The 13,717-nt window shown below is 37.2% G+C and overlaps 1 protein-coding gene across 11 annotated transcripts in view; it reads right to left on the reverse strand.

Moving 5' to 3' along the window:
• The window catches only part of HECTD1 (HECT domain E3 ubiquitin protein ligase 1), a 61,002-nt gene that overhangs the window by 46,923 nt on the left and 362 nt on the right, over nt 1-13,717 (reverse strand). For all 11 annotated transcript variants that reach the window (XM_032748488.3, XM_030274581.4, XM_030274587.4 and 8 more), the window contains exon 2: nt 11,617-11,895. In XM_032748488.3, the coding sequence (XP_032604379.2) occupies nt 11,617-11,756 (140 nt within the window). In that variant the 5' untranslated portion in view covers nt 11,757-11,895. The remainder of the gene's footprint in view (nt 1-11,616; nt 11,896-13,717) is intronic.

Raw genomic sequence — 13,717 nt, forward strand, 5'->3', positions numbered from 1 at the left:
TCCCTGGCCCTGCTGCCCACGCTGCTTTGGATGCAGCCCAGGACACGTTTGGCTCTCTGGGCTGGGAGTGCCCATGGCTGGTTCATGTCCAGCCTCTACCCACAGCAGCCCCAAGTCCTTCTGGGCAGGGCTGCTCTGGTCTGTCCATCCCCAGACTGTGCCAATACTGGAAGACTGCCCCAAACCAAGCGCAGCGCCAGCACCTGGTCTTGTTAAAACTCATGAGAATCCCACGCACACACTTCTCAATCTTGTTCTTTCCCCTGAAGGGTATCCAACCCTTCAGGTGTGCCAATCACACCACTTAGCTTGGTGTCATCTGCAAACCTGCTGATGGTGCACTCAATCTCTTTGTGTATGTCATTATCAGAGATCTTAAATAACACTGGTTCCAAAACAGATCGTTGAGGGACACCACTTGTCATTGATGTCCATCAGAACTCTGAGCTATTGACCACCCTCTGGATGTGACCATTCAACCAATTTCTAATCTATCTAACAGTCCACCCAGCAAATCCTTCTCTCTCCAATTTAGAAAGAATGAGGTTAGAAGAAGCCTGTCAAAGGCTTTACAGAAGTCCAGATAAATGACATCTGTAGCCCTTCCCATGTCCACTGACAGAGTCACCCCATCACAGAAGGCCACAGGGTTGGCCAGGCAGGGTTTGCCCTGGGTGGAGCCATGCTGGCTCCCCAGACCATCTCCCTATCCTCCATGTGCCTTAGCACAGCTTCTAGGAGGATCTGTTCCATGACCTTTCCAGGCATAGAGGTGAGGCTGACTGGGCAGTAGTTTTCAGGGTTCTCCTTTCCACCTTTATAGATGGGTTCAATATTTCCTTTTCAAAATTTTCTAGTAACTTGGGACTGCAATGATTTTTCATGGAGAGTGACTTGGTGATTACAAACAGAAAGGTTGTGGAGTCTCCTCTGGAGATCTACAGATTACACTCATAAACACACACAGATCATACAGATAAATTCAGATTTTTTTGGCTTGTTGAAGTTCCCTCAGGCCTCACCAGTGTGCAAAGTTCCTGAAAACAAGAGACTAGAAGTATCAGTTCTGTCATTCACACACAGTCTCGATCAATGGTTGAGCCTGTGATAGCAGGCAAGAAGGATATATGAACACATATGGTGCTCCAGCCATGATCTTCTCAAACAGGTGGCTGAACAATTACAGCCTAAAATTGCCTAGCTGTCATTTTGAAGGACTTCAATCTTTATGCTTTATGATGTTCTCTATCAATAACTGCATACAAACAAAAGGACACAGGTCAGCTTTATAGGGATCACCCTTTAATCCCCAAATCTGCACTAAGCAATAGCATGGGTCTTCTGTGCTTGAAACCATAAGCATCAGCTCTACATTGTCTCAGGGAGAAGAACGTGCCTGTGTGAGCAGCGCCAGAGAAAGAACTAACAGGGGTAGGTGGGAACACAAGCCACACAATGAGAGATGAGGTACAACACCATCAGAGCCACATAGCAAACGCCCAAAGTACACCTCTCCCTTCTGTTGAGGCAGCTGCACTGGGGACTTCTCTGTGCAGGCATTTGACCAATAAAAAGAGAAGGAAAGTGTTGTTTTTATTCACTGGATGGTCTTTATACCTCAAAACTATGAAAATGGGTTTTCAGAGTAGCCCTTAAGTCTTCACTCAATCCAATTCCAAGCAAAGGCACTAAAGCATAAGCAAAGGCAGCAGAGAGAAGACAAAACCTCTGCTTACCTAGAAGCAATTCTAGCAAACAGGCCAAGCACAGTACCTTCTCAGGACCAGCCCCTCTTTTTAAGGAAGCACCAAGTAAGCAAATACAGTCACCATCAGCAGGAATCAAAGACTGAATCAGTTATGTATGTATCACTATTACACCATAATTCCAAGGTAAATCCTTACTGGCTTTCTTAGGCAGGCCAAAACAGAACAAAAGGACCTAAAACTGCTTCAAATATTGGCTGAGGAATATTAGGGCCCTCTAGTACCACAGATCTTATTTCTGTTCCAACTAAGGCTACGCTCAGAACTAAAACATATCTTGACAGGCAGCACAACAAAGCATTCCAGGAGTGTCCATAACACAAACACAGGCTGAACACTGGACACATCTTTAGAAAGCAGTCTACATGAGAAAAACAAGGCTGTCAAAATTTCCTGGGACATAAGGGAAACTGAGATCAAAGCTACAACACTGAATGAACTGATGTGACATAAGAGCAACCAATGGTCGGTTTTTAGTACATTCCATCTACTGACAAATGATGCGTTTGATTTCCAAGAGAAAAATACACCAATAAACCTGCCATTACTGCAAGCATCAACACCCATCAAGGGAAAAAAAAAAGCTAAGTGCATAATTTCTAAACCATCCCAGTATCAAAATCAGGTTCACATGTTGCTTTTATCCAGACCATATATTAACTAAAAGTAATATATCTCAGAAAATCTCAGAAAAAAAGAAACTATGACAGAAAAATTCCTAAAGTTGTAGGTGAAGAATCACTGTTCACAGTTACCTATTTGCAGTGAAACTGGTAAAAAGATGGTGAGTTTTCTTTAATACAGGAAAAGCTATTCTCTAATAGTGTTTACTCCTTCAAATCAGAAAATAATGGCAAATAGGTACCTCTGAAGTTCAGGTTTCTATTTAGGCCCTTCTAATAAACACGAAAATGAAAGAAAAATCTTTTTAGATTTTTATTTCTTGGGAGCTGTATTCATACCACATTGGGCACTTCCTAAAGTGCTTCAAATGTGTATTTTAGAAGCGTGATTAGGGACTACTTAGTGAATTAATGAGGTCACTCTGTGTTACTCCTTAGTGAAAGACGACTTCACGTTAATGAGGTTACTCTACAACCCACACTAGAGCTCTTGCTAATTACTTTAAGTCTTGCAGCTCTCAATGTCCACCCAACTTCATTCCTGTACCTCCAGGAGAGGAGCTGCTGTTAGTTACTATCCTCCAAGTTTTCCACCCACCATGTTTCCAAGATCTTGCTGAAAGGTAAGTTTGTCTAAAATAGGTAATATTCCTTATCAATATTTCCCATCTATATTATGATCTATCAAGATTGGGGTACTAGAGCATTCTGTTTCCTGTACTGACATCCAGAAATAAACCACATTAAAAAGTGCTGATTCTCTATAATTCGTACGTAAATAAATATAGTCATACTTTCAGTGTTAAAATGAGTTATTAGGTTGCAAAGAGTGTAACACACAAATTCTTTAATATGCATTCTACAAAAAATATACTTGATCTAAAAATATTTTCTAACTATCATAATCATCTTGACGTCAGGAAAGGCTAAGAAAATTTGTGAGTATAATTATATTACTACAGAATTTACAGCACTATAATCAGCATAACTCCATATGCTGACACACTTCTGAACATTTACACACACACCCACCTCTTTAGGAACAGAAATATCCATACGGATACAAAATTCTTAAATAGCTGCAGCAGTAAGCTCCTGCCAGGGCTAATCCCTTAAACTCTAATGAAGTGACTCAGCTGATTTTACAGCTTGCCAATGTAAAAAGATACCAAGGAAGTAAAAATAGGCACGGTAAACTCATTTCTGTAATTACATTGCATATTTTAATGCATTTAAAATCATTAGCTAAAACAAAAACAATAATAGTGAAGACTACACTACTGCCATGCTTAAAAAAAAAACTTACAGAAGTAAAAAAGACCAGCTCAGTTCATTCCAAAAACAGTTAACAACTACTGCTAGCATTAGGGTGTGTTACTCAATTCCAAAGTAACCACTGGATTCAGTTGATGTGGAGCCCCTGGCATGTGACAAAGCCTTCAGCAAAGCTGCCTGGTCCAAGACATGTGACTTGTGGAAGAAAACCAAGCTCAGCTGCCTGCCAGCGTAGCTGGATCTTTAATGCATACCATCTGCTGAGACCAGTTAAAAGTGGGAAAATAAGGAATTATATGTGTCTACACTACTTAGTATACAATAATTTTAAATAAAAACTGAAATACTGAAGTTAACTCTCATTAGTAACACTTTTTGAATAAAATTATACCAGATAAACATTTACAACAACACATCACACAACTTTGAAACTTTCAAGAATATCCTGTATAATTGATTTTTCTTAAAGCAAAAGTAGTTTCAACTCATTTTTGATTAATCATTGTTTTTCCTTTCTGTAATTCTTTCTATGGGAAGAGATCTCAGACTTTCCCTCCATTGTTCTTTCACTGAAAGACTGTTCTGTTTTCACATATGAACCAAAACCAACAGCAGAGTAATCCAGACCATCCACAAGAGAACCCACACACCTGCACTGCCTGTATGTATTCTTCTGGATTCATTACCAAAACACATTTTGCACTGGTTTCATATGACACTATTACAACACAAATGAAGTCCAGAAAACACCACTCATGTATAACTGTATAACACCATACTGTATTTTAAATGTACACGGAAAAGGCAAAAAATTAACTGGCAATTTAGGAACTATTTCCAGAATTACAAAACATTAAAACTTGCACAACTCTGAATCCCTACTCTTAATTGCAATCACAGCCCAGGCCAATAAAACTAAACTGGAGAATTAACAATTCCATCCTGTATTAATTCCAGTAGAAACTCTGCTTTTTTAAGAATTACAAGAAATAATTTAAAAACAGAATTTGTCATTTAAAAAAACTTTCAAACTTTCTTTTAGCTAAATAAATGACAGAGCTGAACCCTCTTCTGAGAGTTCATTATTAGACAGGAAGACACTTAGTAATGGACATTTAGTATTCAACTACACATTCAATAAATATCAGTTGTGTAAAATGAAAAATAAGAAAAATCTGTATGAGGAAACAGCCTCCACAGGACAGGTAATTTCTGTATTTCTAAATCATTACCATTTGCTTTATTCCTGAATTTACAGAGGATGTGCCAGGTTGCCTTTTGCATTTTTCAGCATCTTATAACAGCTATGCAATACCTCAGGGTAATAATTCCACATGTTTGTTCTCCAATCTCATTACAAGCATTTTACAGACTCTTAGTCCACAATAGCTGAATAAATTAAAGAATGTGAAACTACAGGTCTTTCTGCCTATGATTTCTACCAGTAGCAACCTCAATTGTGCAAACAGATAATGCTTTGAGTACATATTACATCTGTCAACATTTCAAAAGGAAATAAGCAATTTAAACAAAAAGTATGATTTTTGTATGTGTGCCTAAATATGCACATATAACTACTAGTTTCTTTTGGATTCCCAGGTGCTCAAAAAAAGAACTGACTTACACAAGAAAACTTCCCTATTAGCAATCTACTTACCATCTGCGCTATCTATACTTCTTCTTAAGAGGCCAATATTAAAAATCACTTGACCACTAGTCATGCAAGAAAGGAACCCTGCAATTTCACATTCCTGTAACATCTTCTATTAGTGTCATCCAATCTGTTAGGAGCTGACACTTTCAAAAGGTCATTAACCTGATGCCTTAACATCCTGCACCCATCTTATGCACAGTACTTGCAAGAATCATTTCAGTTTAATCTCACACACAAATTTCTGAAGAAAATAAAGAATACTTGATGATACCACTAGAAAAAAATAAAAAAAGCCAGACTAGTAAATAGTGACATTGTGATGAGTTGTTTGGAATACCTAGAGGCACAGGCTCATTTAAACAAAATGTGTTTTAACACACACAAATGCCAAGTTACAGACCTTAGTCTAGGTAATACATCAAGCCATACCTAAGCCGCAAGCACTCATATCCTTGAAAGCAACTCTGAAGACAGATAACTAAAACCACACTTCCTGTACGAAGTTTTGGAAACATCTAACTCAACTTGGCACGTTTAACTGCTAACAGCAAGTCAAAGGCATTACTATAAACAGCATGGATGAAGGTAACACTGGAAAGTATTTCTGAAGAACCTGCAAACTAAAGAACTAGAAAAAGGGAGGAAGATCAAGAGTTGATTAAATCCTTGAGTGCAGGTACATTTACATTAAGAACGCTACTGGCTTCTAATCTATATAGGAAAAGATATAGATATAGATAAAGATAAGATATAGAACTGACTGCTGTCTACAGAATTCATCAGACTGGCCAATTCTTATGGAAAAGAGCAAGTAAATTTCAACAACAAAGACAACTTAGGCAGATTTAATAGCAAAAGAGAGAGTAAAAATAGTTAAGATGCCCTTTCAGAAGCATTAGCTACACATTATGCTTGTATGAAACAAGATGTTAAATCCAATAATAACCATATGAAATATAAGGGCCATGACAGAAGAGAGGATGTCGATTTAGACTTAATCTTCCCTTCTGACCTTTGCAACCATTAAGATGCTCAAAATAACTAGACAAGGTTAATTGAGCTCCACAATACCAGTGACAACAAGGCCAAATTTCCCATTTTACAAAAAGCAACCAGAAAGACATTAGTATTTTAAAATTCTTGTAATTAAAAAGAGAGAAAACCAAAACCAACAACAACAAAACAGCCCTAAAAATCAGGAATAATTATAAACATTATGTTGTAACAAGATTGCTCCCCGAAAAATACAGAGCACTCTCAGAAAACCACTCTATAGGATGCTGAAGATCCCACTATATTGGAGGCAACACAGTAAATTACTCCAGTGCTGGTATTTCACTGCTGCCATACCCTCTTGCCTTCATTAAAAGAAAAAAAGCTTAGTAGGAATCTCATGAGACTTGCCACTATACAGGTTACAAAATTTCACTTGGGAGAGATGTCTGCATTAGTGCAAACCAGTAATTCTCTAAGGACATATGCTTTGCATGGTTTAAAATACCGAAAACTGTAGTCTATTATTGACAGCAATACTTGTTCTAATTTACTCACTGCTGCACACCAGCACAAAAGAGTAACAAATATCTGACTTTATTTTTTCCTTAAAATAAAAAAAAATGAGCAAATCTTTAGGACACAAAACATGAAACCACCTTGATACCAACAGAGCTGCTCTCTCAGTCTGTTAGTTTTTCCATAATTGTCAGATCTGTTAAAGTGCATTTTACTGTCTGAATTACAAAGATGCTTTGTAAGGGCAGCCCAGATTGTAAATATATTCCTGAAAACCAGCACTTTCGGTTTCTATCCCTATAGGAATTTTTTTTTTTTGGTCTATATATCTAATTTTGATTTACGGAAGTTTTGCAATCCTGATAAAGACAGGAGAATGTAGTTTTAAGCAGGTACAGGTGAAGCTAAACTGTTCCACATTAACAGTCTCACTAGCTCACATCAACAGTCTTTGGTTCACTAGAATTTCTTCTTATACTTGCTAGCAAATACAATATAAAGATATACACTTCTTCCCTAGTGAAGAGATACTTTGAAAAGAAAAAGGTTCCCTGTGAATTAAACATATTTGATCTAAAAAATAAAAGGATTTCTGTTTTACACATTAGAACCCTAACATATGACCCTTTGTACAATTTGTTTGTATTTGTCAAATGAGCTGATAACACCTGATAATTTCTTGCTTACCAAATCTGTTAATGCCAAATATACAGAGGTAACTTACAGAAGAGCCAAACAGGAAGATGTTTTCTCCTTCTGAGCATTAATAAGGCCTATTTAATCTGCTGTGTAAAGAAAAGTTTTAAGCAGGTCTTACTTTGTTATACAAGTGCTTTAATCTACAAATTTCCATTGTAATTAATTGCTAAGCTAAGTACTTTTACTCTGACAGACAGCAACAGAAAGCTAAACCAGAAGAGTTCTCGTTTTATTTCACAAGAGTGAAACAATTACGAGGTGAAAGAATTATAAATTGAAACACCTATGCAGAAAAGAGCTACATCAATAATGTGAGATTGCAACTAAGAGCCTCTACATACATTTAAACTGTTACAGATAATTTAAAAGACAAAACAAAGCCCATAATTTCAATTAAGTTTATATTAAATGCATTCTTCAAACTCCTGTTCAAGTGGATTTAATAGTGCACAGTTTAACTACAATTTGGGACGAACACTTATAATCACAACAGTTTTGCTGCTTTACTCCAACTAAACCATTTAACAGAACCATTTCTCCTCATTTATTAAGTTTCCGTAGTTCAAGTTTGTGGCTTTTATTGCTGGTAAAATGTTAGCCATTCTTCATGCCAAGTGACTAGCAGTGTCTGTGACTCATTATCACCAGAAGATGAATATGCCACTGATTTTTGTAATGTTAACATATGAGTAACTTTCAAAATAATTTAATTGGATGTAATATGTAAATCTGGGAAGAAGAAACATCAATTATTTGGCAGCACTACCTGTTAATCAGCTGCATACCCCAAAATCGGCTGTGATGCTACTAGAACTCTGCAAGAACATTATGAAACACACCACCCTGCACATGCGCCTGCTTCCAGTTTGGAGCTGAACTGAAACACCAATTCCAATATCCACTACTCTTGTACAAAAGCAAATGATTACTTTTATCATCAGCTATATCATTTCCTTCAGAACACGTATGCAAGTAACTCTTACAAAATGAAGTGCAAGATTCTGAATCCAACATTTCAATACTTTTTTTTTTTCTATTCAACATTCTGCTTTCTTTGCCAAGTAAGATTGTGTATTGCCCTTAATTCCCTATGAAAGCAGTACGGAAACGGTGTTGTGGTTTTCGAGATGCTGCAGAGCATTCATGTCAATACTTCTAACTTGGTCTTGTTTCACAGTTTTGCCAGTCCTCACCATACACAGCTTTCAATCACCAGATGTACTTCACTAAAATGATGGGCTTTTTCTTAGCTTACATCACAAAAGTAAATAATTTCTTACATAAACGTGGAGTAATATTTAATATTTAAAGTTAGTCTAACTAAGCTGCAAAAAGCATCCCATTTCATTCTCCAAGAAACTGACTGTTTTAAAAGTCCATCTCAAAGTTGCTGAGTTTCACAGATGAAAAATTTTCTTTAAAGTTTTGTCAACATATAACTAATAGGAATTAACAATTCCAAGATCTTTAAATAACATGTGCACAGCATCCAAAAACTTGGAAATGCTGTTCTTACTTAGTAACGGAAAAAAATATTGTAAAATCTAGAGGCTGGTTTTCTTACCAACAGAAAAATACATCCATATTCTAGATCAGGTATGCACTGAAAATATTTTCAAGATTTGTTCCTGAAAAAAGAGTTTAACAGCCCTTCTGTCACACAGTAAATCTTCTATTTCAACAAGAAGCAATTCCTTTAAAAAACAAGCTAAAAAGGAGCTATAAAATATTATCCATTATTAGTTTATTTATACCCTCTCAGCACATAGGAACCGTAAAATATTATCCATTATTATTTTAGTTATACTCTCTCAGAACATGACAATTTTGGCTACTTGAACTGTCATTTGGAAAGAGTTTAAAAATACGTTTCAAGATATCATCTGTTTCTTACAGAGCTCCAAATTAAAGCCACCTTGAAATGCAGGCACCCATAAGCACATGAGACAACCACTGAGAAGTTCTCCAATGAAGACTGTATACCTTTCTCTGCTACTCCCATATTTCCAGTTATGCAGTTCCACCTCCAGTGCTCATCAGACACTGCCCTATATACTGTAACTCACTGTAACAGCAGAAAACTAACAACCTTCTTCAGCAGGTTCAAAGAGCAGCTCGCACTTGCAGAGAATTAGAGGAGTCCAGTAAGCGCTGACAGTGGCAGGAACAAGAGTATGGTTGGGAGGAATAAAAAGGGTGGATAATAAATGGGAGAAGGTAATGATCTACAATGTCAGTTCACTAGACACCACGGTACCAGATCACACACTTCAGTATATTCACAGAGCCAATAAAAAGTAGCAGTTTCAACATAATTGCAAAATCACTTCAACAGGCAGAGAACTTTGATAACTTCTTCCCCTATTCACATTTTATTCTCTTATTTTTAAGGAAAACTTACAAGAGCAAAAGAAACAGAAAACTCAGAAGACCATTAAAATTAAACTATATCAACACTCAAAAAAAAAAAATTAAAATGCCAAATGACATTTTAAATATTTCTTCTTTCAGACATAAATGATTTTAAAACCACAGCAGTGCAATAAGAGAAGAGCATTCATTATATACATTTTAAGGGAAAAAAAAAAAAAAAAGAAGAAGCATTTGGACTACTTAATTAATTTATATTGAAACAAAAGTCTGTTCTAAATAAGATGCATAAAACCCACAGCCGGTTTGTATTTTTTGAAGCTGATATTCCATTCCTGACTCTCAAATACCCATAAGATAACCTAAAAAATGCTTATGCCTAATTCTACACCTGTTCTACAGTATAGAAGAGAATATCCTGAAGCAGGCAGTTCACCCTGATTACTCAGAAAAATTATTTCTTAACTACCAAGGTTTTTTCTACAATGGTGAATTCTGAGGCTCCCCCAGTATCAGTAGAAAGAGGATAGACAGGGAAGTTGAACGGATCTCACTCTTCAAGTCAAAACTTTACCTGCAAGCTCACCAAGGCAAAGAACAGGCAGCTTCAACTTCTAAAACACTGTACAAAATTGTGCTCAGTGCTCTGGAACTGCTACAACCCAAATTTTAGAGATGCATGAATTTTACATTTCTGTAATAAATACAGTCATGAAAACAGCTTCTAAGAGGTAAGTCTGAAAACTGTTTCCTTCAGAGCTACAAAACTAAACAGTGAAACAGACATCTACCTTCTCAAATGCTTCTAAATCCATACTCCTAAAAAGCAGGATGCATCTGAAAAACACTTCCCACATTTTATTATGAAAAGAAAGTGAGAGCAATGAACAAAACCATGGGAAAGAAAAGAGGTAAGAGCATGAAAATCAAAACTGAAGAAACCAACAAAAAATTGGTTACACTTTTGCTACCCCTTCCAGACTAGTGGTGGGCTCTCACAGGAAGTAATGTAGCACAAGTTCAGCAACATTCAAGTAACAGAAGTGATTATATCAGCATTTTGTGCTGTGAGAAATATAAAAAGGACTGAGTGCAGAGACTGTGCTATATGACATGTACAAATGCAGTTGAAAAGAAGCGTGGTATGAACAGCAACGTGCTCCAAAGAAGGGGCAAAACTTTTGTGTGAACAGTGGTTACTGCTTGTGATTTTTGCTTGGATTTACAGAACTCAAAAAAAGCTACTATATCCCTTGATAAAAGTACTGTGAGAATATGGATGCTTAAATATATCTAGGTATATCATTATAATCCTAGTGCAAAAAAAGTCTTTCTCTACCAAAACAAAACACACACACAAAAAAAAAACCCAAAGAACTCCAAAAGAAAAAATGAAACAAATGAACAAAAGCAAAATCAACACCCCCCACCACACACACACAAATCCACATCATTTAATGTAAAGAAATGTACTAAGAGTTGCAATCAGCTCTGTGTTGGAACAGGCACCATGTATCACCCAAACAACATTACATTTTTAATCAGACAAGGGTACTTCACGTGACATTAACAGAAACACTTGATTTCAGTGATCTAAACTGAAGTTCAGTTTGTAAAAACATTTTTGAGGCTGAAAGCTTCTAGGAATGTTAAATATTACATTCAGCTGCAGAAAGGGGAAAATAACATTCCATAAACAAAAGCCAGAATTACTTACGTTTCAAAACAGCGATCCACGTTGTCTGACATCAGAAGCAGCATGCAGAGCTGTTCCAGTGCTATTAGCTGCATATCCCTTTCATCCCCCTGCCCCATCTGCAGCCATTCCAGCAACGTGTCTGGATCCACATCTGCCATGGTTTTGTATAAAAAAAAAAAAAGCCGCTTCCACTTCAATTAAAAAGTACCAAAAATATCCTTTAATTGTAGAAGCCAGACTAACTTCAGCACAATTAATTTCTCTCTTCAGTCAGCCTCACGCTTTTGCAGTTTTTACCTGGCAAGTACAAAAAGTAATCATCATCACAACCTTGTCATTGAACTCTCTGTATTTGCTCCTCTCTAAAATGTATATCATATATTTAGAAGAAAATTAAGGAAATTTTCACATATCTTATCAGCAAATGCGTTTTTTTTCAAGCTTTATAAGCAAGTAAATAGTAAAGAGTTTGTTCTGTTTTGAGGATAATGCAAAATTAAAGCTAGAAAAATTGTGCTTAACCCTTCTGTGTATTCTTAAAGCTACGAGAAAGAAAGTGATGCCTTGCTCATCCCCCTCCTTTAATAACACTTTATTATAAAGTTTTCAGTTTTATGAGAGATGGATTATCTCCTCATGAAAATATTCAAATATAGAAAGATAATGAACTTCACATTTTAAACAGAAATCCATAAAATAAAAAACTGAGATGTATAACAACAGACTTTTAGAATCTTTGGAAACCTTTTAAAGGTTCAAATACTTCATTTTTTAAAACAGCATTCAAACATAAGGAAAACAGGCTTTTTATGTCAAAGCATAAAAAAAAAGACAACGTAAAAAACACTTCCATTTTCAAGAGTTAGCAGTTTGTTGGGTTATTTGGGGACTTTTTGGAAACAAATATTTAATTCATAGCTTTCAAAAAAAATCCAGTGAATAATTCAAATAATTCACATACATATAAGGAAAACAACATTATTTGTTGGCCCAATGCCATAGTTGTACATGCAAGCTGAAGACCAAAAAAGTCCCCTTACCTAAACTTTGTGTTTAACAAACTGTCAAATTCACCTCCCTTGCCTAAAAACACAGCAAATGCGTCTATTTTTATATAAAACCTAATGGGTTACAAACCAATCTCTCCAAATTAGACATACAAGAAAAATAATACACTTTCAAAACACAGCTTAGAGAAGAAGAACTACTTTATCAAACTCATAGGTAAATATGAAATGCTGGGCACTGGACAGTGTCCCCACAAACAGGGGGGAGGTGATGTGGGAGGAAGAAGCTTGATCTGGACAAAGTCTGCCTACTTGTTTACTTGCTGTTAATGAGTTAATAGTTAAAAAATAACTCTATCAAGGGCATGTCTACAAAAGGGAATCAGAAATTAGTATTATATGAATAAACACACACTGAATCAGCTCTTTCACAAAAGCTTCAAACTCAAAATGTTACAGAAATACAACAGATAGGATCTTATACAATTTAGGGCCATAATATTACAGATCGCTCTACTACTGCTTACCAGTTATATATTTGATATTATCTTACCTTAAAAAGTAACTTAATATTAATAAACTGATTTTCTGTGTTTCAAACACTGCCTATGATTCTCCAAGATGTTTACAGACTGCATTTCCTGCTCTAATCCTACATAAAACTACTTTCAAACAGTAAAAGTGGAATCACATTATATGTATTCTACTTCTCCTTAACACGACTAAATCGTTATTTCCGGGAGCGGAGAAATGAGTGATAGCGAGAGAAACAAGAAAATTAAGAGCCAGCGAAAGTGGGGTAAGTTCACCACAGGCACCTGCTGTTCTCGTACCCCAGACGGGCGGTGCAGGAGCACCGCGCGGAACACGGAGCGAGGCGAGCGGCCGGAGCCGCCGGAGCAGGCGCAGGGCCCGGGCCCGGCCCGGCTCGTCCCGCCCGCCCGGGCCTGCTCGCACGCTCCAGGCGGGCCCGGGGCCGCGCGCCGCTCTGGGCCCCTTCCCCACACGGCGCCGCCCGGGGCAGGGGAGGCGCCGCCTCCACCTCCCCGCCGCCCCCGCACGGGGCACCCGGTGGCGTGAGGGGCTCCCCGGCAGCGCCGCCCCGTTCTGTC

The sequence above is a fragment of the Taeniopygia guttata genome, chromosome 5 (assembly GCF_048771995.1).
Source record: "Taeniopygia guttata chromosome 5, bTaeGut7.mat, whole genome shotgun sequence".
NCBI classification, from domain to species: Eukaryota; Metazoa; Chordata; class Aves; order Passeriformes; family Estrildidae; genus Taeniopygia; species Taeniopygia guttata.